Source organism: Leiobunum rupestre, chromosome 2 (genome assembly GCF_980474605.1).
Source record: "Leiobunum rupestre chromosome 2, qqLeiRupe1.1.hap1, whole genome shotgun sequence".
Taxonomy (NCBI): domain Eukaryota; kingdom Metazoa; phylum Arthropoda; class Arachnida; order Opiliones; family Sclerosomatidae; genus Leiobunum; species Leiobunum rupestre.
The window spans coordinates 56,207,592-56,229,291 of record NC_143385.1 but is presented as its reverse complement, the minus strand read 5'-3'; the positions used below and the strand labels follow the sequence as shown (position 1 = coordinate 56,229,291).

Sequence of the window (21,700 nt, the reverse complement as noted above, 5' to 3'; positions counted from 1 at the left end):
TTGGAACTACAAACTAAGCGCTTTGCAAAACCCTTTGTTGAAAAAAATACTACCATTTTAGTTTAATGTCAATAAATAATTGGAAAATAACTAAATTCAATAATTGATTAGTAAGTCAAAGTGAGCAGAGTGGTTAGTGCTTTTGCAGCAAGAGGAGTGAGATCAATCCCAGCTTGGTGCACTTCGTAAACATTGAACTACTCCTTCCGCTATCTCCCCACTGGTTAAAGGGGTTTTCCTCGGATTATTCAGTTCCACCTTTCCATAAAAGCAGAGTCTAACAGTAATAGTTAGTACAGTAAGCTATTGGTTCCTATGAAACAAAACCCGGCCACCTGAAATAAAGGAATGCTATTTGCAAGATAGACTGCGTTACAGGCTTTATCGAAGTTTTTCTAACGCGTCACATGTAGCCTTTGACAGCGCCTTGCTACTGGGAGATTTTCTTCTTGTGATGACATCACTCTGTAACTAGCTCTCCATAAAATATTCCCCAAAGTGACAAACTTATAGTATATGCCATCTTTTATAATTTTAGTACAGTCAAAGCATGGACGAATTAGTAATTCATCCATGGTCAAAGCTACTGGCCCTAACTAAGCCAGTAATAAATCATGGAAAATTGTCAGACCTTAGCACATGTAAAATATCATTAGTAAAATATTTAAAAAAAAAATATGTAGAGAGAATAGAACTATGGAAATAGCATTCTTTATTTAGAAAGACCTTATATTTTTTGTTGGACTAGATTAGTCCATAATTCTTTTCTTAGAATGGCAAGTGGCTGTAAATAAAAGATTTGAATGGTTTTCTATTTTTTAAGGTTTTTTTTACATATTTTAAACGGTTTTCAAATATTGATTGGTGCTTCAGTTGTTGGTCACTTTCTGGTATTTGTGTGATTTTGCAGTTTCTGATTTTAGAAGCCTCTACATTTTTGATGATTTTACAGTGTTGTTTTTCGTTGGTTTACAATTTGTGGTATTAGGATCATTTTTCCAGCTTGATATTTCATGGTTTTTTTGTTTATGATATTGTTTTGGTTTGTACGTAGTTTATGTAGATTGAAAACTAACTTATCCAGAATCTCCTCACTAAACCCCCAAAAAAACAACACCATCACTTATGTAAGTAAGTTATGAAATTTTGATGCAGTAATAAAAAACAAAGAAATTAAAAAACTTTATTAAATCCTAAATTCTTTGATTGATACCATACGAAGCGATAACTATTATTTTAATACAATCTAATTTACGGCCTAAAAGTATTTAAAATATCACAGTGCAAAATGGTATAAAAATGTTATTGTATCTACACAAGACAAAGAAAACAAATTACAAGGAATTCAATTTTTTTCGAAAAAAAAATACTAAATAGTTGAAAAAATAAAAATTGTAATGTACTGGTATATTTTTTTGCCGTAAAAATTAAAATAAATTGTGAACTGCTCTATTTGTAAGATTTAAAATGTTTATCTGAAATACATATACTCAATCCCTCCGCTGATATGTGTGCCTTGATAAAAACGGGTTATAACAAGCCAAACTATAACTTATAGAAATTTTGCAATGCATAAAAACAAGGCTTAAGATAAGTTCAAAGAGTCATCCAAAACTAATAAATCTTTTATAGTTGATTAACATTAAAAAAACTAAAATAATAACATCTCATATTGCCTTTCGCAATAGGAACAGAACCCACGGTTATTTTATCAAGAATAAACAATAGCAATCTAAATGAGTCCTAATTTCACATAAAATTGTTTTATATTGGTTTAAAAAGTAGAGTTTTAAAAATTAATTTAGTTTAATTGCACTTTGTCAAGAACAAAAATTATGATATTTTCTTATATAAACATAATGAACCGTCAATTGATAATATGAAGTATTATAATTAAAGATCGGCAACAATGAAGTAGCAGATCTTTCATTAAAATAAGGTTTTAAGAGATTCTTATCATAAAACCAAGTTCTTGGCAGGAGTCCCTTTAAGGTGAATCGTATCTTTCTAAACCTTAAATTAAATTAATTAGTAAAATAAGGGCATTCAAATTAAAAATTTCCACCTGATAAAAATCATTTAGGGATTTAAAGACTCACCCAAAGGGACATCCCTCATTCTTTGCCACTTTATGCACCCCAGCATTTAGAGATATAACTAAGCTTTAATTGCGTAACAGTCTTTAGTTCTACCTAAGTGCTTTTCTGGCAGCCATTTCTCAACACATGTTGTACAATTTGGAGGAAATAAAATATTAACAACTACAGAAATTCCTAATTATTGAAGCTATAACATTATCAATGCAATTATTCATAGTTTGACGCTAATTAAAAATCTTACCTTTTGCTTCGTTAGAGTTTATTTTGAACTTGCACCAAATCCTAATTTTCACTAAATTAACACATGTTTAAACCTTACAGCCTGCAAAAACATCTTGGAACTTGTTATATTGCACCAATTTATCAATTTATATTAGAATATCTTTCGTCAACATAAATGAACTAAATTTTTTTGAAAGGCTTATTATAACCCATGCAAAGGTTAATTGGCAAACGTTTTGGAAAGTAATTCAGCAAAGGTTAAAAAAGTTTCTAAATTTTCTAAAGGTTTCTCTTTATTGTTATACAATTCTAAGCTATATGTATTTGCATCTTTCACGAGTGTTGGTTACAGCTCTCTTAAATATATAATAAAATTAGGATATACTTTCTTTAGGTTTAAATGGAATAAATGTCTTCAAGATCTGGGCTTACATTTCTACACTTATCATTGCAAAATTCACTGTATCAGTACCAATGGAAAAATGCGTTTTCAACCTCAAAAGTTTCTTTCCATTAGAGGCACATGTTTTTTTAATGAAAACTTGAATAGATTCTTATCAGTTTATATATATTCACTTATTTGAATTAACGCATAGGACCAATTTAACACCAAAAGGCAGTTTGGCAACTTTATAGCGGACAATGTTTTTTACTGGGTTATCTACACTCTACAAATAAAATTCCAAATCTGAAAAATCAATTACCATATGCAAAGTAAACTAAACATGTTGAGAAAATAGTAATATAGAAAGGTAAACTTTCGGCTTTGTTATCAGGAAAATATATAAAATCTTTTGTATAAACCTGACTAATCGGCAGAACCTATTCTGAAAAACCTTAAAAGTAAAAACTCATAGAAAATATAGAAGAGGAAAAGCAAATTGGGACTTTATCATCTTGGGTTAGTTTAGGCCTATTAATTTCCAGTAATGTTATGACTAAAGCATCACAAATTGAAACACATTAACCCAAATAACCGCACCCCAATTCCTAGCTTTTGAAACCTCCAGATACATTTTGAAACGTTTTTAAAGCCAGAGTTTCTATTTATCTTCTATATTTTTTATGGAAAACCTAATTCCAAAAGTAAATTATCCAAATAATTTAGAAAAACCTTAGAAATTTTAAAATTAATTAAAAATGGTTGGAATGATTCATAGAAACAAAAAAATCAATGATAACAATAAATTTAGCCATAATAAAATTTGGAAACAATTTCAGGGCATATTAAGTAAAATAAATAAATCACCATCAGAATTCACAACTGAATAAAGGAAATAGACTTTCAGATTTTTTTCACTTATTTTAATGCAATGCTCTCATAAAGAGAGAAATCACAGAAAATTGCTTTGTGAACAAAAACTTTACAAATTGTGGAAATTTGGAAAATCATTTGCAATCAAACAGTTTTTCAAATTCCAACACATCCATCCATTTCAAATTTGTGCAAATGAAAAACTTAAATCATTCAGATTTTTAAGTCTTAGTAGAAAACCCCAGTAAAAAACCTATCATACACTACAAAGGTCAAACAACATGGTTGGGTGGCCACCATTTTGAAAGCATGGCCCCGCCTGGGGACCGGGTAATTTTTCGAAGGTATTTTTAAGCGTGTAGTCACAGTGCCAAGCTTATTTTTCCGTGAGTGAAAGCGCTAGAATCCGATTCAGCATTTCTTCCTCTTCAAGACGTTGTTTGTCCTCCTCTTCTTTAATTTGTTGGGACAATTTAAGCGCAAGCTGAAGCTGAGAGTCTGATGGAGGTACCGGGGTTAGGGAGCTGGACATATCACTATTGGCAGTGGAATACTCGACCTCTCCTTGTAACGACGTTGGCAGCGGCAAAACGAGTTCATCAGTGGAGTTGGCAAGATCATTTTGGGAAACTTGAAAGATGCACATGCTTTCTTGAATTGCCCTGAAATTGACGCGATTTGTTTGTTTTACTGCAAGAATAACAACAAAACCAAAACTGAAGTTAAAAATTGCAGGGTTATTATAATAATTTTGGTTTTGTGGTGCTTTAGGTGAAAAGCTTGTAGCCGGAACAGGCTGCACAGTGATTTTTCCTGGTTACGATAAGCTTTGACTGTGTGTAGAAGCAAAAATAATTGACATTTTGTTATCACGTGATGGATACCAAGCATATAGTTTCCTATAAATATTGCACATTGAAAATTTGTTCAATCGTGGAAATAATAATAATAAAATCAAACGACATTTAGATTATAAAACATGAAATCAAACAATTAAAATTGAATACCATATTTTCAATGCAAGTCAATTCAATACAAATAATCAAATAACTTTCAATGGGGATTGACTTCATAAAAGAGGATAATTTTAAAATAAGCAAAAAAATTGCAAAGAAAGACTGAACAGAAATTTCCAGATGAAAATTTTAAGCATAAATTCAAAGGAGAAGAAAAGGTGCAAGAAAAGCTCCACACGCAACCAAATTTTCCACCTGCAGCAAGGGGATATCACTATCCCCATAGTCGGCGCACAAGCATGTAGCTTTGACTGCATTTACTAAAGTTATTTCAAAACTGATTATACGTTTAGCATTACCAAAGGCTGTATTCACTTTTACATGACTGAAAATGGTGTAGAGATTTTTAGAAAGTGGTTTTAATGGGCAACAAAAATAAATGGAAGAATCTGCTCAAACTGCACCATGACACTGGTGAAAGGGGGGAATGTTCCATGATCTAGTTCAATTAAAGTTTGCCTGTGGCGCTGCCATACACCGCCAAAGGTACTAGCATCAGAGTTATGGTGCAGTTTGAGTAAGTTCTGCCGAGTAGTTTTCCACCACGTCACTTTTGTGGAACTATCCGTAATACTTCTATAAAGGTCAATTTTCCAAAATAATAAATTTACACATAACTTAAATAGGTGCTTCTATAAAATACTAGAGGTCATGTGTAAATGTTTTATCAACGTCACTAGCTATAGTTATTGAAGATAGAGAGAACGCGCTAGAGTAGATAAAGATTTTGGAATTTGAAGTCCACGTACGAAACGCGCATCCAAATTAAGTACTAAACAGCGCTGTGAAGCAGATTAAAAAAATTTATTTTATGGAAACACCTATTATGAAAATTAACAAATTATATTTTTATATTTTAAAGTTTTAGAAGATCATTCTGACGAATGATCTTCGAAAACTTTTCGGCATTTCTCAATTCTTACTAAATTATATTTTTTTAATGTGTAAAATTGGTTATCTCAAATTTAGGGTTTAGGAAATTTTGTGCTGAAAAACTTCTAAAGAGCTAATACTAAAAAATTTCAATTACATTGAATGTTTCCCTTACCAAAAAATAAGTTGTCTACGAACTACTTAAAAGTTTTAAGTTTGTATTTGAGACAAATACCAACTAAATATTAACTAAAAACCTACTTAAAAACAACTTTACACCAACTAGACTAGACTTAAAGCCAACTTAAAAAATAATATGCAATTTTCTGACTACTAAAAACCAACTAATTACCAACTTGAAGAAAAAAGTATTTTCCCACCAACTTATTACCCCTTTAACTTGTTTATTGAAATATGCTGACAACTAGAGCCTACTTAATATCAACTAAAATGTGTATACCAACTAAAATCCAACTTATTTTTTGGTAAAGGTTATAACGGTATTCATTAAGGAAATTTGTCAGTTCAACACTGCACACCTAAGAATAAGATGTGCCACTTAACCAATTCCATATGTGACATTGTCCTACTAGGATTGAGTTACTTGGGCAACAAACATAGGAGCTATGGTACGTCACTTAGCAATGAAGTTGTTGAGAATAAGTGGATATTAACCATTGGACAATTGCTAAATAAAGGAATTTTAAGAAACCGAGGTTTTACCTTTGCAAAGCTCGTTCCTCTTCTGAAGCATGAAGTGGTATAGACGGTGGTCTTTCGGCTCTCAATGCTTCCCAAATAGTGACCTGCAAGCCAGATTAAACTTTATATATTTAAGCCAAAAACATGCTTTTCAAGTTAGATACCAACTATCAAGGAGACGACCCGAGGTGTAACCCACCTATTTTGCTTAAACTCTGTGAATTTGTAGACCTTAACGTAAATTCAAAATTCCCAAAGGAAAAAGTTACACTGGGCTTTCGTTTTGCCATGGCAACCGAAAAGGTTTTTGACAACACCAAATCCAAATTTCTCTATGTGATAGTGTAAGTTTAGCTCTGGTCAATTAACATCATTAATAAGGATAAAACAAACAATAGGGCAAGGAAAACCACTTTTTTCTTCCTGGAGAAATGCTAAAAATCGTCTCAACATAGAATAAATAAATAGGCCAGCTTTAAATCAGCAGTTTGTGTTCCGAGGAACCCTGGGATCACAGGGGTTCCGAGAATTCACAGCGGAGCTATCTTCGTTTGTGTCAAGAGTCTTTTAAGATACTGTTTTAAGATATTATGGAATGATTAAACTACTTAATAAATCAACATAATTTATTAGTTGGTTACTGACTTATAAACAAAGCTTAATGACATGTTACACCAATGATGGCTGGCTCTAGACTGACAAGAAAAACACTACCTGCCGGTTTGCCAGACCAAAGAATATTATTACACCTAATCTCAACTCCTCTATTATATACATAACTTTAACTACATCCTGATTATGGAAAAGTTAACTAACAACAGATACGTAAAAAAAAATTAGTTGGGGTTCCGCCAGAAATAGGAGGATAATTAAGGTTCCATAGCAAAAAAGAATGGGAACCCCGCTCTGAACAAAAAATAAGTGGCTCAGTATTATAAGGCATTTTAGAACAGCTGAGAATAAATCTTTAATTATTTTTAAGATTTTTTGACCAACAAAAATGCTGAGTTAGTGACTTCTAGGGTGAAAAGAATCCTTAAGCGTACAAATTATTTTAAAATGAGGGAATAGTACAAACCTGATCCTCTTCACTGCCCGCCTCCATGAGGGACTGTTGGATGGCGAATTGGAGGAGCTCGTCTTCTTCATCCACTCGGTGGTTTTGCCGTGGCTCGTCCCCTCCTGATATAGAGATATAGCAACACCACATTAGTTAAAAATAGAAAACTATTTAAAAATTAACAAGAACTGAACTATTGTCTAGCTTGTTCATCAAGCGCATATCTGCCAGCTTATGTATCTGATAATAATGGCAAAAATCTTTAGGACTAATACCATTCAAATAATTTTGATATTGCCTTGTGCATCTGAATGTGAATGTAAAGGCATCAACAAGGTGTTTTCTTAATTTCAAAGCAAAGAAAATATTTATGGAAGCCGTCCCAGTTGTAAAGGATTGGGCTTAAGCTATCTAATAAGGAAATTATCAGATACATATTGGAAAGTAAAAATGTATAAACAGTACACCATGCTAAATTGGGAACAGTGCATTAGAAGCGAAATGTACATTCCAATATAAGAATATAACTTTTAACAGGCTCATGCTATAGAAAAATATAGTGCAGTGTATGATTAAGGCATGCTTCTACCTAAGCGAAGAAGCGTTGATAGAAAGAGTTACCAAGTTATTGGAAAGCCATGTTCGGAGTAATTGGGGTAAAACAGATGTGCTGCACAAAAACATTGAAAAATCGGTTTTTGCCCTTCAAAACTTATGCGCCTTTCTATATCAACTATTATTAACTTTAAAATGTTGAATGTCTACGTTGCAATTGTTAGGAAATATTTAAAACTAAAGCAAGACTGCTCTTGTCACTTTAAGGTGCAATAAAAAAAACATGGTGGAGAGACGATTGGCTACACAAATGCTAAACCTTTATACAGTGGTGCACAAAATTATGCACAACTTGTTACAGAAACTATTTGTGAAGTATTTCTGAAGTGTCACACTTGTTCTCCTAACTGGAAGACTCCACTATGGTGACAAATATTAATAAATGAAGGTACAAGACACTAATCTAATAATCCATGCTGGTAATTTTAAGAGACACCTAATATTATTTTTTTCATTTTAAAGGTTTGAAAACTAAGATTGGTTAGACTAAAAAAGACTTGGCTATAAATAGACTTCACTTTTAATTAAAGGGATCCCTCACTCACAACAGGGGAAGGCATAGGGGTCACAAAAAACTGGTTTTGAAGCACACTGCAAGTCTGGATTTTATGTTACCTCTATGCCTCCCCCTGTTGTGAGTTATGGATCCCTTTAAGATAAGTTAGTGGGGATACACTTAAGTGTAGCCAATCGTTTTCACTATCTTAAAACTGTTTAGGCTTAATAAACCTTTATATTTAGCGTAAGGATATTTGGAAAATAACATTACAAGGTGATATATATTTCTGTTAGAGTTAAATATTTCATCTTATACAGCTAGAATTATTCAATTGAAACATGTACTTTTCTTCGGTTGAATTTTTAAAAATACATTTTAGAAAAATAATGTGGGGTGAAATACATAACATATTCATTATCTAATTAGAAAGAGAAAAGTAAATATCCTTAGGCAGTGGAATTTTTACATTTTTAATTGTTAAGCCACGCCATAAATTTAGTAGACAGTGTATGCTTGTGCAATTTGATGGAAAATTCTTCATCATTCAAAAGTGCCTCACGCATAGGTACATATTTCATTTTATATTTTAGAGGTATATATAATAAACTTGTGGTGATACATATAACAATTGCTTTACAATTTATGGTAATTTTCACTTTCATTTGTTTTAGGCCAACAAATTACAAAGATTTATCATAACTTTGCACCACTTCAAAAGACGGGTTTTTCAATTTCGACCTTGGCGCATTCATTCATTCATACAGCTTTTATAACATTGGCAGGAATATTAAAATTTGACTCTCTAGAGACAATTGTTTGGCGATCAAAACAAATAGTATTAAGCCATAGAAAAGCCAATTTTTTGCTTCAACTTTACTGTAATTTTAAGCTACTACATTTCATCAACTTGTGATGAAAGCATGCTTAAAACTAGTGATTCACATGCTGATTTTGTTGGAATTTTAATTTTAACGGATAATTTGGAAAACTTCTCTAGAGTTTATGTAACTAAACTATTATATTAACATAATTTAATATTTTAGTTACACGAGCTATGGTTATTTTTGGTTAAGGAGACTAAACTACGGTTTTTGGTAAGTGTGTTTAATTAATTTATTTAAATGTATCATTGGAAAAAAGTAAAAACTAAATTGAGTAAAAAATTCAAGATAATGCAATATAAAAACCTATCAGAAAGATTCATACCACTACAGAAATGAGCCTTGAATTAGTGTTCATAAGGGGATCTGGACCCCGATGATCAAAATTTAAGTCTGGGTAGGCCATTTTTTGGAGTTACGGTTTTTGTAATTTTAAACTGTTGCACCCCTATCAAAATTAATTGTTCCTTCAATCCCTTTTTTCGTGGGCGATAATGGAATTGGTTGAATGACCTTTGAAATGCATCGCTCACGGTCGCTGATGTGGTTCTCTATATATATAACCTCATCAGCGACCGTGAGCGATGCATTTCGAAGGTCATTCAACCAATTTCATTATCACCCACCAAATAAGGGAGGGAAGGAACAATTAATTTTGGTGGGGTGCAACAGTTTAAAATTACAAAAACCTTAACTCCAAAAAATGGCCTACCCAGACTTAATTTTTAATTTTCATGAATTTAAGAGATTTTAAAAGTTTTGATACTTTTTTTTGGGTAGTTTTTGATTTATTTTTCTCTAATATTTTGGGTCTAATAACCCGGAAATTATGAAAATTTGGCTAATTGTTATGTTGAATCTGAATCCTAAATTCTGGTAACATAATTACAAGTTAGTTAAAATTCACATAAAAAAGACCCAAATTCCAGTTTTTAACCCTTACCAAAAAATAAGTTGGATTTCAGTTTGTATTTAGTTTGTATACACATTATTAGTTGATATTGAGTTGGTATTAAGTAGGCTCAAGTTGTCAGCATATTTCAAGTTACGATTAAAGGGGTAATAAGTTGTTATTCAGTTGGTAGGAAAATACTGCTTTTGCTAAGTTTATAATTAGTTGGTTTTTAGTAGTCAGCGCTAGGAAGTTACATAATATTTTTAAGTTGGATTTTAGATGTTTCCCAAGTAGGATTTAAGTTGCTTTTAAGTAGTTAAATGTAAATGTTGATTCTGGTTTAGTTGGAAATAAGTTGATTATTTAAGAGGATTTAAGTTATTTTTAAGTAGGCATTTGTCCCAAATACAAACTGAAAACCAAGTTGAAAAACAAGTTGTCGTAAGTGGTTTTTAGCCAACTTATTTTTTGGCAAGGGAAAGCACATTACTTTGTTTACTGGAAAACCATGAGAGCTTCGATTTAATATTTTTGTACAGGAAAACTATTAATTGCAATTTTTAATTAACTGATGGAACTTGTTCATTTTAATTATCTTTTAATTCAGTGCAATCTTGAGCTTGGACCTAGAATTTATCAGTGGCTACCATTTCTGTAGCGTGCCTTAAGCCTTTTTGTTAAAAAAATAAATAAAACCTAATCATAAACCTTTGAAAACACATCAAAATCACTAAGCTAAAGATGATCCTGATAACACGAAGAATAAAGATCTTGTGTGTAGGGGTGTGGGATAAATATAGGGGTGATGGGGTTGGTTTTGGAAATCATTCACATTGTTGAGACTAGAGAACAGACGAACCTGACCCCAAAATGTAATTAGAGCGAATCCTGTGACCATTAAACACTGTACAAAGAGACTTGGGGATGTCAAACTGTGGCAAAAAAGAACGCAACATCAAAACTGAATCATATAGAGTTAATATGAATATTGGAAGCTACCACTTTTTTTACATGTGGGATACAACACAATCAGGCATACTGTTTGAAAAAGTTAAAAACTCTGAAATGTTAGATTTTAAGTCTAAACTGAGTTTGGTAATTATTCGAAAAGTATTTTATCTATGTACCTATAAATGAAAAATGGTTCTTGAAAGCATCAATTACATCATACACACATCAATTAAACCCCTTTCCCCATGATACAATCAAAGCCATGCAATGATAACCACCATGCTTAAACGGGTCTTGTTGACGTAGTTCAAGAAACATTCAAATTACCACACGAAATCACAAATTTGTATGATAAACTGATACATTTTTGTCAACTGCACAGTAGGAAATCTTGACAAAAATAAGAGTCATATAAAACAAATCGAAAAAAGAATCTTCCACACACTGACACATGAAGAATAAAAATGAAAATGTAAAAACTTGAAAACAAAAATAATGATGAAAACTGGCATTATATGGTTATGTAAAACTGACTTATATGGAAACTAAAAACTTATAACAACGGAAAATTAAGTTGCGAGTCTTGCAACATGGAAAAACTGAACAACAAAACTTAAAAACTTGGCACTTGGATCCCTATCATTTGTCAATGAGATATGAGAAACTGAACCATAGTAATCTGGGGACTTATCTTACGCCACTTATCTATTTTTGATTATTATAATTTGCATGAGAGCAAGCAGATTTAGGTTAATATTATTTAAATTTTAATATCACAATGTATGAATTACATTGAACAAAAACTTCCTTATGACTGCGCATTGAGCATGCCTGTTAACACAGATGACTCGTTAATGATAATTCATTCAAGATTATTTGAATCGTTTGATAATATTTTCATTTACCGGCGGCTGTGGTTGCATTGTGGAAGCATGCTTGTGGATGTTATATTTCGCGAGCATCTCCTTCCGGTTGTTTTGGCGTTGCTGGCGTTCCCAGGCTCTAAAGTGCTGCTCCTGGATTTCAGCAGAATCCAGTCGGCTGCCTAACCACAACAACAACAACAAGCACAGTAGCACAACTAACTTGACCACATCTCAATAGGCCTATTAATTAACAGTACATTAAGGCTTCAACCTAACACAATTTAAATCATCGAGTAATCTTAGCCTTCCACCCATATTAAATAAGGGTCTTAACATAATTTATCCTTTACAGTGTCTTTTCTTATCTCTTACCTATCTATTCACACCATAGCATCACCATAAAATGAGCTTTGATCATATTTGACAGGGACATACCTCATTGAAATCTACTTTGAATAAAAAGAATATTTTTGGACTTAGTAGAAAAAGTCAGGACCCTGTGTAGTTTAAGATTTTGAAACATTCCTAGATAAATATATTTATGTGTCCTTCCCTTGACTTAATATATCACATATGTATATATACATATAATAAAAATAAAGCTTTTCAGCAAGAAGTCTACCACTAAAAATACCACCACTAGCAAGTTTTTTACCCTCACCCACCTTGTAAAATTTAGTTGAACCATAAGTGGCATAATAGCATGAGTATGACACTGACAATGTCAAATAGCCTGTGGCAAAACTAGAAACACGTCACTCTATATACCTATGTATTTCTCTTGAATTCTATCAATACTTTTTGGTGCCCTCTTTAAAAGCAAAACCCGGAGCATATTTTTGCGTCCATACTTGAAGGTCCCTGGCTTTCTACATTGATTCTATTTGGGGCTTTGGACGTAGCTAGCTTGAACAAAAAGTATCTGTAGTAAAACCTTACAAAAATAACAGTAATGAAAATGTACACTGGAGGGACAAGGAATCGAAGCAAGCATGCTAGCTACCATCAAGCCTCGGATAAAAATCATTCCGAAACAGGGGCTTTTTCACAAGAACTCTGTTGAAATCAAATTATTTTTTGAGTATCATTTTCACTTTAGTTTTTAAATATGAAATTGATAAAATATAGGTTCTATAGACTTTTGATTATACCATAACAGCCAATTAACGAGTTTTACAGTCTTAATAGAGAGAGATGATCTAGCATATAAGAATTGAGTATAAATTTGTTAAATAAATTTATGCCCTACACTCTTTGTTACCAGTTTAGTTTGATGGCAATACCTTTAGAAATAAGTTTTGGTAACAGTCAATATAAGGTTCAGATTCAATAAATCATTATTTTTGGCTTATTTTTAATAGGCCTAGGCTGCTCCATAACATTTCTCCCACATCGCTTCTAAGCAGTTCTAAAGACTAGCAAAAACTCTCGGAGCATTGTTAGCTAGTTCTTCCAAATTATGATTAAAAGGGAAGTGCCGTGCTTTAAAAAATGTATCCACAGTGACTTGGCTGTCATGTGAAGTAAGAAAACGCAGTTAGTATTAGCCTATAAAAGTTTGTTTTTGCATTTTCTGTCTGTTCATTAGGGTGACATACAGGTATTCAAAATAATACAAAAATGGCAATGATTTTTGACAAATTAAGTTTTACAAAAACAGAAACAACTATTTTGGGGCAGTTAGTCGTATTTGGCAGTTAAATGCAAGTAGCAAGACTTTAAAATTGGGAGAATAGAACATGTCATACTATGAAATTATATATGTACACACTTTGAACGTCTGATTAAGACTGATGGCTGCGTAGAAACGAGGAGTGATTTACAACAAAGATTTTTCGCTCAATTGCTCTTTTTTAAAAAACTTAATTTATGAGGAACAAAAGCAATTTTACAATTCCAAGAGCCCCACCTTTTCGCCATGTGCATTGGCAGCACGTACGACAGGAATAGGGGGAGCCTAAGACATTTCAAGTGTGATATCATTTTCCTGGTCATACTTATGCAATTACGTTAATTATGGTAAAACTTTTACAAACCCCTTACCACACTACGAAATTTGTGAATGGCTAAATTAATTAGAATCAATTATATTGCGAATTATTGAATAAAAATAACTAATATTTAGTGCTAAAGCGGGTTTTTTTCTATTAAGTTAAATCATTTCCTCAAAATATTTCTTGTTAAATTGTCTTTTATACATTTTCAAACATTAAAAGCCAAAGTAGAAAATAACCATGCAAATAAACAAATATTTTTGAGCGAAACACATTCACAATGCTTCTTAATTTACCAAAATCCAAAAAATTAGCTAAAAACGGCAGGGCATTGGTTAATGCATTTCCTTTGGTAACACAAGTTATGCAACACCATAATTACCACCTTCTAACTGGGTTGTACAAAATACCATATGTTTAGGGGCCATGCAGAAAAAATAGTAGTGGTCATTTTTACTTTGTAGGCTAGTTAATTCACGTACTCATTCTAGAATAATGTACTATTATTTTATTTTTCAAGCCTTGGCTTTAAAAAACAGATAAAATTAAGTAATACTAGCAATGTCGAGAGAAACTGTGTTTAATAAAGGTTTTCTTGAAAACTATTTAAGTACTGAAAAACGAAGCCGGGAAACTGAGTCAGGGTTGCTACCAAATTTTAAGATTCGTATTCCCTGTTTCCCCTGACCATTTTAAGAGATTTTCCCTAACTTATTAAGGCCAAAATGTTTATTTTATATTTCACTTATATCAGAAGTTAATAAATTTTATGGACTTATATTTCGGTAAAAAGCTTATTGCAATGTTGAAAAAATTAGCCAAACTTTCAATTATAATTTGTCATAGATCTAAAATAAAATTAACTTCAAAAAGTCTCAAGATAAATTGAATTCCCTGACTTTTTACAAATTCTTGAAATTCCATGACTTTTTTGGCCCATTTTAAAATTCCATGACTTTTTTGGCCCGTTTTAAAATTCCCTGACTTTTTCCTGACATGTGGCAACCCTGAGTTTTTCTACGAAACCTAGCTGAGTTTTAACTCAAAGACTCAACTCATGGCTAAATTTTTATGTAGTTAGACCTACACCACTGAGTTTTCTTAGTTAAAAAAACTAGATACTTTAATAAAATATCAGAAGCTACACGTTTGTTTTTCAACATCACTAGCTGCTAATATTATAAAGATAGTTTACTAAAGTTGGGTTCATGAAGCGGAGAAAAAATTTATCAGCTCATTTTAAGCCAAGGCTTAAAAGAATAATTTTACCAAACCTTGGTTTGGGTACCACAGATAGTTTGTAATAACAGTTATGAAAAACTCACCTAATCTAACATAGCCGGACGGTGGTTCAAAACAAGAATCGTCTAAAACACATGCGGCAACGTCTGGGTCTTGAATAGGTGTTACACCAATAACTGATTCGTCTAAGGAAAATATATTTCCAAATGTAATTCGCGCATTCAGGACGTGAAAGAGAGGAATTTCTATAAAGATGATTGAAATAAGATAAGTGGCCAAATTGATATAAGATTGAGGTTCTAGTTATAAGAACATACCTATTTTAACTGGAAAGCCCGATGGTAATTGAAGAGTTATGAAATCTCTAAGTTTGGCAAAATGCGTACTGCTTATTGCCATCAAGTCCACAATTGGCAATATCTACAAACCAATGTAAAGGGCAATTCAGCTTCGTTTAATCCCAATTAAGACCACTACCATTGTACTGTCCATAAACAATGACCCAGTAAAAATAGCCTTAGGTTATATAGCACTGGAAAGGTATTTACACTCATTATTGCAGTGCCCCTTGTATCAGATTGTACTGCACCGCAATACAACGTATTGCGATAATTGGGAAGAACAGGCAGGAGCCTCCATTGCGGTGAATTCTCGGGGCTTGTTTGTTGACCATTATTATAAAATGTTTTTATTTTAATAATTTTTAGATTTATAAGTATAAAATAGTTCAAATGGTTAGGTATTGTACAGTGGCATAGCTGAGAACTCAGAGCAGCACCCCCCCCCCCCCCCCCGCAAAAATCTCTATGAGGCCCCACTTTTTAATTTTTTTATGGTTAGTGGGGCCCCCCGAAGCTCGAGGTCCCCCGCACCACGCGCCCGTGGACCATCAGCTATGCCACTGGTATTGTAGAGTACTAAACATTCCATAACTTGTATTTATGACCAACAAGGAAGAAGTTAGACTGAGTGTCATCATCACTATTCCATGTCATGGTTGTCTGATTTAAATCAAGTGATTTAAAGAAAATAACCTGTTATTCAAATTCATTTATTTCACTTTTAATTTTATAATTATTATTAATGTATTTGGTCAAATGTACGAATGCAGGTTCTCTAACAATGTCAATTCAGATAAAGTAAATTTAATTTTAAATAGTTAAATTTAATGAAGATTAATCTAAATTTTAGTTTTAATTACCACTGCAGTCATTTTTAATTAATTTGTCAAGAAATGGTTAAAACCTTAAAAAAAAATTACAACTCTTAGGCATGTGCTAGCCTTGGTTTTTGAGTTTCAAGCCGAGCTTAATCAAGTATGAAAAATTTCACTCTTCAAGTATCAAGCCGAGCTTTAAAATTTTATTGAGCTTTCGAGCTTTTAGGCTTAGCTTAAAAAGTGGTATAGAGTACTTGAATAATTAAGCTTAGCTTAAAAAGGGGGTTTAGAGTACTCGAATAATTAGGCTTAGCTGTATGTCATCAGAACTTAGGTTCTACTATCTCTTCATTAAAAGAATATTTACTGCCAGAGCTTTTACGTTTGTTTGAAGCCATATTTGTTAAGTCTAAATTAATAGCTGGCCATACAAGGGATTACAACAAGAAAATAAGGGCCTTATGAACTGCCAAACAACTGACAATAAACAGCTAGGGGACCCTATGTTATGTAACTTATGGTTTTGGTTTCGTTTTCTACATTTAAAATCAGTGACCAATCAGAAACAACTAGGACTTGTACCTCACCCAATAAGAGATCTTAATGCGGGACCAAAGATAACTTTTTTAATAGCTTTACCCGCCATTTTTAAAAGCTCGCGTCAACAAAGGCTTTTTGAGTACTTGCACATGCCTAACTTTATTATTCATAATTAGGGTTCAATGTAATAAGGTCATAAAGGTAGTGTCCAGAAATCAAGGACATATAGAGCAAATCTGAACAATATGTTGACAAAATGACAATTATACTTTGCTGAGCCAGTAGCTTGTGTGTATCATTAGAATACTACATTTCCCAAAAACATAAAATACACCCAGGCATGGGCTGGTCCTAGGGGAAACATAGAGAGAAAGAGCTTATATGCCCCTTAAAGCTAACTAAAAATGTTAAAATGGCGTTAATTCAAACATTAAAACAAGACTTGTACGGACAAAAATGAATTAATAAATACAAGCAATGCCTAAATTTACCTGTTCTTGCAACGACAAGGGATATTCCTCACAAAGCCAGAGGGTAGCTTTGAATTTTTGTACTTTGGAATTGACTTCTTTGGGGCGGCCAACGTCATCTCCATTTAAATCAACTTCAGCATCCAAATAATCCTCCACTGTCAAATTGCATGGATTACCTCGATTTTCTTCTCCACCGACACCATTCACCATGGGATTATTCATATCTATGGGCGCATTCAACGCAGTTTCCGTTTCCACCATACCCAGGAAGGACTGAATTGGAGACTTGGCTAACCTCTGGCGGTTCTTATCGGCATCCGTTAAATGCTCTGTTCTCGTTCTCGTGACTAGTTCCACATTATTTGCACTAAATACCTGGACAATGCCGCAGTTAAAATTTATATAATGAGCATTTTGCAATTTGCGATCGATTAACTTACTTTACAATTACAATTATTGACCATCTCGGATTTATCACTCCGCCAACCCCAAATTCCCGATTTATTCCTTTCAAAACTAATTTTCTCTGTATCAACATAAGTAGTAACAATAGGCGATGTTAATCTGGCGGCTATCGCTTTGGCAGAAGGCCTGAGGTTCCCTGTAAATTCGGCAATTTCTGGTGGAATAACTCTCATCTGTTCAACATACACCTGACCAGCTTCGTGGTCTACTTCCATCATTACTGCACTTTCATCTGTAAATATTTCGTAATTAAGCCTTTGTTAGTATTTCATTATTACATTTGTTGGATAATTACCATGTCCTTTGAAGATAAAGCTGCGGCTTCCTCTCTGCCAACTTGACTGATCGAAACCAAGTAAAGTAGTGTCAATTCTAACATTTGATCCTATAATTAACAAAAATATTTAAGAATGAAAATTAAAAAGCACTTACTGAAATTACTAGGGCTGTGTGAGTATCAAAAATTGTGAGCACTCTGTTTCGAGTCCTAGTCGAGGACCTGGACCTGGACCCGGACTCGGACTCGAATATTGTTATTTTGTTACTCGAATGGTCTTGTGAGGCCTTCGCCAAGACCTTAAAATTACTCGCAAGTCCAATTTTTTTACACAATTCAGTTATTTAAATATTTTTTATTTATTTGTTTTATTAAAAGTCCCGTATTGGCGCTGCGGTAGCTTTCACACAGTTTCTCGGTTGAGCCGGTTTTAGCTTTACTCGACTGAAAATTTAGGACTCGAATATGACTCATAGATAATTCTTCAGGACAACTCGAATGAGTACTCGAAAGTGGGACTCGAGAATTGGTGAGTCCAATTTTAGGGATTCTGACTCAACTCGAAATCCAAAAAAAGAGGACTCCCACAGCCCTAGAAATTAACAACTCGGGAGACACTTACCACTTTTGTACACTTTGTAGGTATCACTGGGGCACATTCGAGAAACTAACGGTACTGAAAAAATATTAATTTCAATTAAAGGAATTTTTTAAGTAGTTCAATAAAGCATACCCCAACTAGTAAACTCCCATTTCATTTCTACATAGAAATCAGGAGTCTAAAATTAAATTTTTTTATTAATTTTAATGATTTAAGGTTTTTATTTGTTCCATAAGTATTATACTTCCAACATCTCACTTAGGGAACAATATTATACTTATTGTAATAAAAATAAGCTAATACCTCTCGTATTCTCTTGAGCAACTCTGGAATACCACCAATTCTACTATAATGTCTTTGGTAGTCTCGCCTTTCCAAAACTTCTTGCAAAAGTTCTGGGTCACCGGTACTAACAGCTTCATGGACAACTGTTAGAAATGAAAAAAATCATGTTATAAAGAAATACTTCATCAGAATTTACTATTTATACAAAGAATAATTACCAGTAAAGCCATCTAAATCTTCAACTCCCACAGTCGCATTGTGATTTAGTAATACTTTGGTTGATTCGAGATGCCCTAAGGCAACTGATAACATCAATGGAGTGCGACCACGAGGGTCTCGTTTTTCAATTTCAACCTGAAAATACATTACCGTTGAAAGGACAAGATAACAGATATTGGAATTATTAGGAGAAGCTTTTATGGGGAGTGGAAACAGAGTTCTGATACTAGGGGTGATTACACTTGGGGGGTGTCACAAGGTACCATTTCAGTTAGCCCACCGGGGTTCAGGAAAATGGGGATCAGGGGTCTCCCCGGCAGGGTTGAAACTACAAAAAAAAAACTGCCACTAAAGTCCTCGTTTAATAAATAGGCAGCTATATCGAAGCTATGTCACCTATTCTTTTTTGATATTATCCTCAACTACAACTATGCCACCTATGCTCTTTTAATATAAGAATATAACAATGAATAATGCCAGAATCATTCAAGGAGTTATGCCAGCTATGCTTTTGAGGAATTATTCTGGAGAGTCTGTGCACGACATGAGAATATCACACTCATTTGTGTGTCCGATTAAAGAATGATAGTTTTAATCCTTGACAAATCAATAACTTTTATACATCAATTGGGCTCTTTTTTTTAATCATATAAATATGTGAAATAATGATGAAATAAATACATTTTGTTTTTAAAATTTAAAATTTTCCTGAGCACCAATTGTTTTGGTCAGACCAAATCCGAATTCATTAAATATTCATATATAAGGTAAAAGGTTTAATGTATGAAAGTTTTAACTCATTTACCCACAAAACAGAAAGTTTTATAACAAAATAATATAGGAGATATGGACATATGATCATTATGGATTCCAGACGTTGTTGTTGTAAATTATAAATGCCTATCTCAAAAAAATATTTATTGGGATAATAGTTCATATTCTACCTAATAACTCTCATGTCTTGGTTAAAATTTGAAACTGCCTGCAAAACATGATTTTTCCAACGGAAAGGTATTGTGGACTAATTTTAGTTTTAATTAAATCCATTCCATGCTTAAATATTGTTATTATAACGGCATAGATTAATAATATGATATTATCAAGCATTCCAAGAAACCACAATCATGATAAGGATAACAAACTACATTTTATCAATTTTCAATGAATAACAAAACACTTACATAACTCCCCTCTACAGTACACTTCAAATTAATAAAAACATAGTAATTATGTATTGCACATCACCAAAAAAATCATTTAATTGGATATGATATCTATGCTTAATGACTCAGAATCATACAGATCCCAAATAGGTGGGTTTATACATCCTCCCCCCTCGGGCCCTCTACAGGCAAATGCAGAGGCTTACAAATTTTGACAGATTGTGGTTAAGTTACAGCAAATTCATGGAAATAGTTTGCAATAAGTAAAAATTACAATATATTTAGAACTCATTATGCATGAGTTTCCAGCTACAGCAAAATAACTTATTTAGCAATTTTAGCATCATATGATTAGTTATTATTTTTTCTGCATTAGAGTTAACATTTAAAGAATTAAAGTTAGGGCAAAGGCTTACCTTATGCGTTTTCAACAACTTCTCTAATTCCCTAAAATCATTATTCCAAACGTGCCAATGTAAAGGATATTGCATTTTTAATAACTCCGCTCTATTATTTACCGACATTTCTAAGAATTTATTGAAGAAAATTATTTGAAATTATTAAAAGATTAAAAAACATTAAAACCTAACACTACCGCCGAACGAACATTCTCTCAGAGCGGAGGCCATTTTTGATTGATTTCAGGATTGCCAAATTTATTAGAAATTTCCCTCGTTAGAAGCCCGGATATGGAGACGGATATAGATGTGCTACGAGTCGCTCACATAGAAATCGGATAACAAACTAGAACCTAGGAGGATTCAAGTGTACATGGGGCACGTCAAAATTCTAAGAATTCTTCCCTTGATAGTGATAATTCTCACTTCTCAAAATTTTGACGGTCCTTCTCACAGGAGATGACGTAATCTCTTTTCACGAGTTCTCTTGAGAAGAGTGAGAATACCTCCGAGCATTCTCACTCGGTCAAAATACAAATAAAAATGGCAGCTAATATTCTAATAAGTTTGCTTGATGCTGAAGAAAATAAACATTATGATATTTTTGTGGACGAAAATTAATTTCAGATAATATAGAATGGTTAGTTAAATTTCCTATGAAACCTTTCCTTTTAATTTATAAATAAAATCTTTCCTTCCTTCATATATTGTCGTGAAATACTGTAAAAATAATATTTATTGTCAAAGGCTTAGTTTATTACGCTCGTGGGATTATCGTAACTTCGTAAGCCGCCATCTTTAGAAGAATCATTTTATATTTGACGCATTTTAGCGAGTTCTCACGGGGAGAAAAATTCTCACGAAGAACTCTTCTCAAGAGAAGAATCTCTTCTCAAGAGAAGAATTCCTTCTCAGAATTTTGACGTGGCCCTGGAGAAGAATCCGGGGGG

General features: G+C 32.9%; 1 protein-coding gene across 2 annotated transcripts; it reads right to left on the bottom strand.

The window, feature by feature from the left end:
- Positions 1 to 1,170: 1,170 nt before the first annotated feature.
- LOC149958474 (ankyrin repeat domain-containing protein 13D) lies at positions 1,171 to 20,980 on the bottom strand. 2 transcript variants are annotated; one of them, XR_016478506.1, is made up of 14 exons: positions 20,769 to 20,980; positions 19,189 to 19,324; positions 18,989 to 19,113; positions 18,818 to 18,863; positions 18,707 to 18,760; positions 18,103 to 18,192; positions 17,783 to 18,039; positions 17,361 to 17,717; positions 15,488 to 15,590; positions 15,254 to 15,415; positions 11,974 to 12,113; positions 7,246 to 7,349; positions 6,189 to 6,271; positions 4,099 to 4,238 (listed from the first exon to the last, which is right to left on the bottom strand). XR_016478506.1 is itself a non-coding variant. In XM_090165886.1 (13 exons), exons 1-13 carry the CDS (start codon positions 20,874 to 20,876, stop codon positions 3,953 to 3,955), a joined length of 1,911 nt encoding a protein of 636 aa, XP_090022012.1. In that variant the 5' UTR covers positions 20,877 to 20,980; the 3' UTR covers positions 1,171 to 3,952. The 2 variants fall into 2 exon arrangements, 1 of the variants encoding a protein (XP_090022012.1); XM_090165886.1 differs by lacking the exon at positions 11,974 to 12,113 and having other exon boundaries at positions 1,171 to 4,238.
- Positions 20,981 to 21,700: the final 720 nt, after the last annotated feature.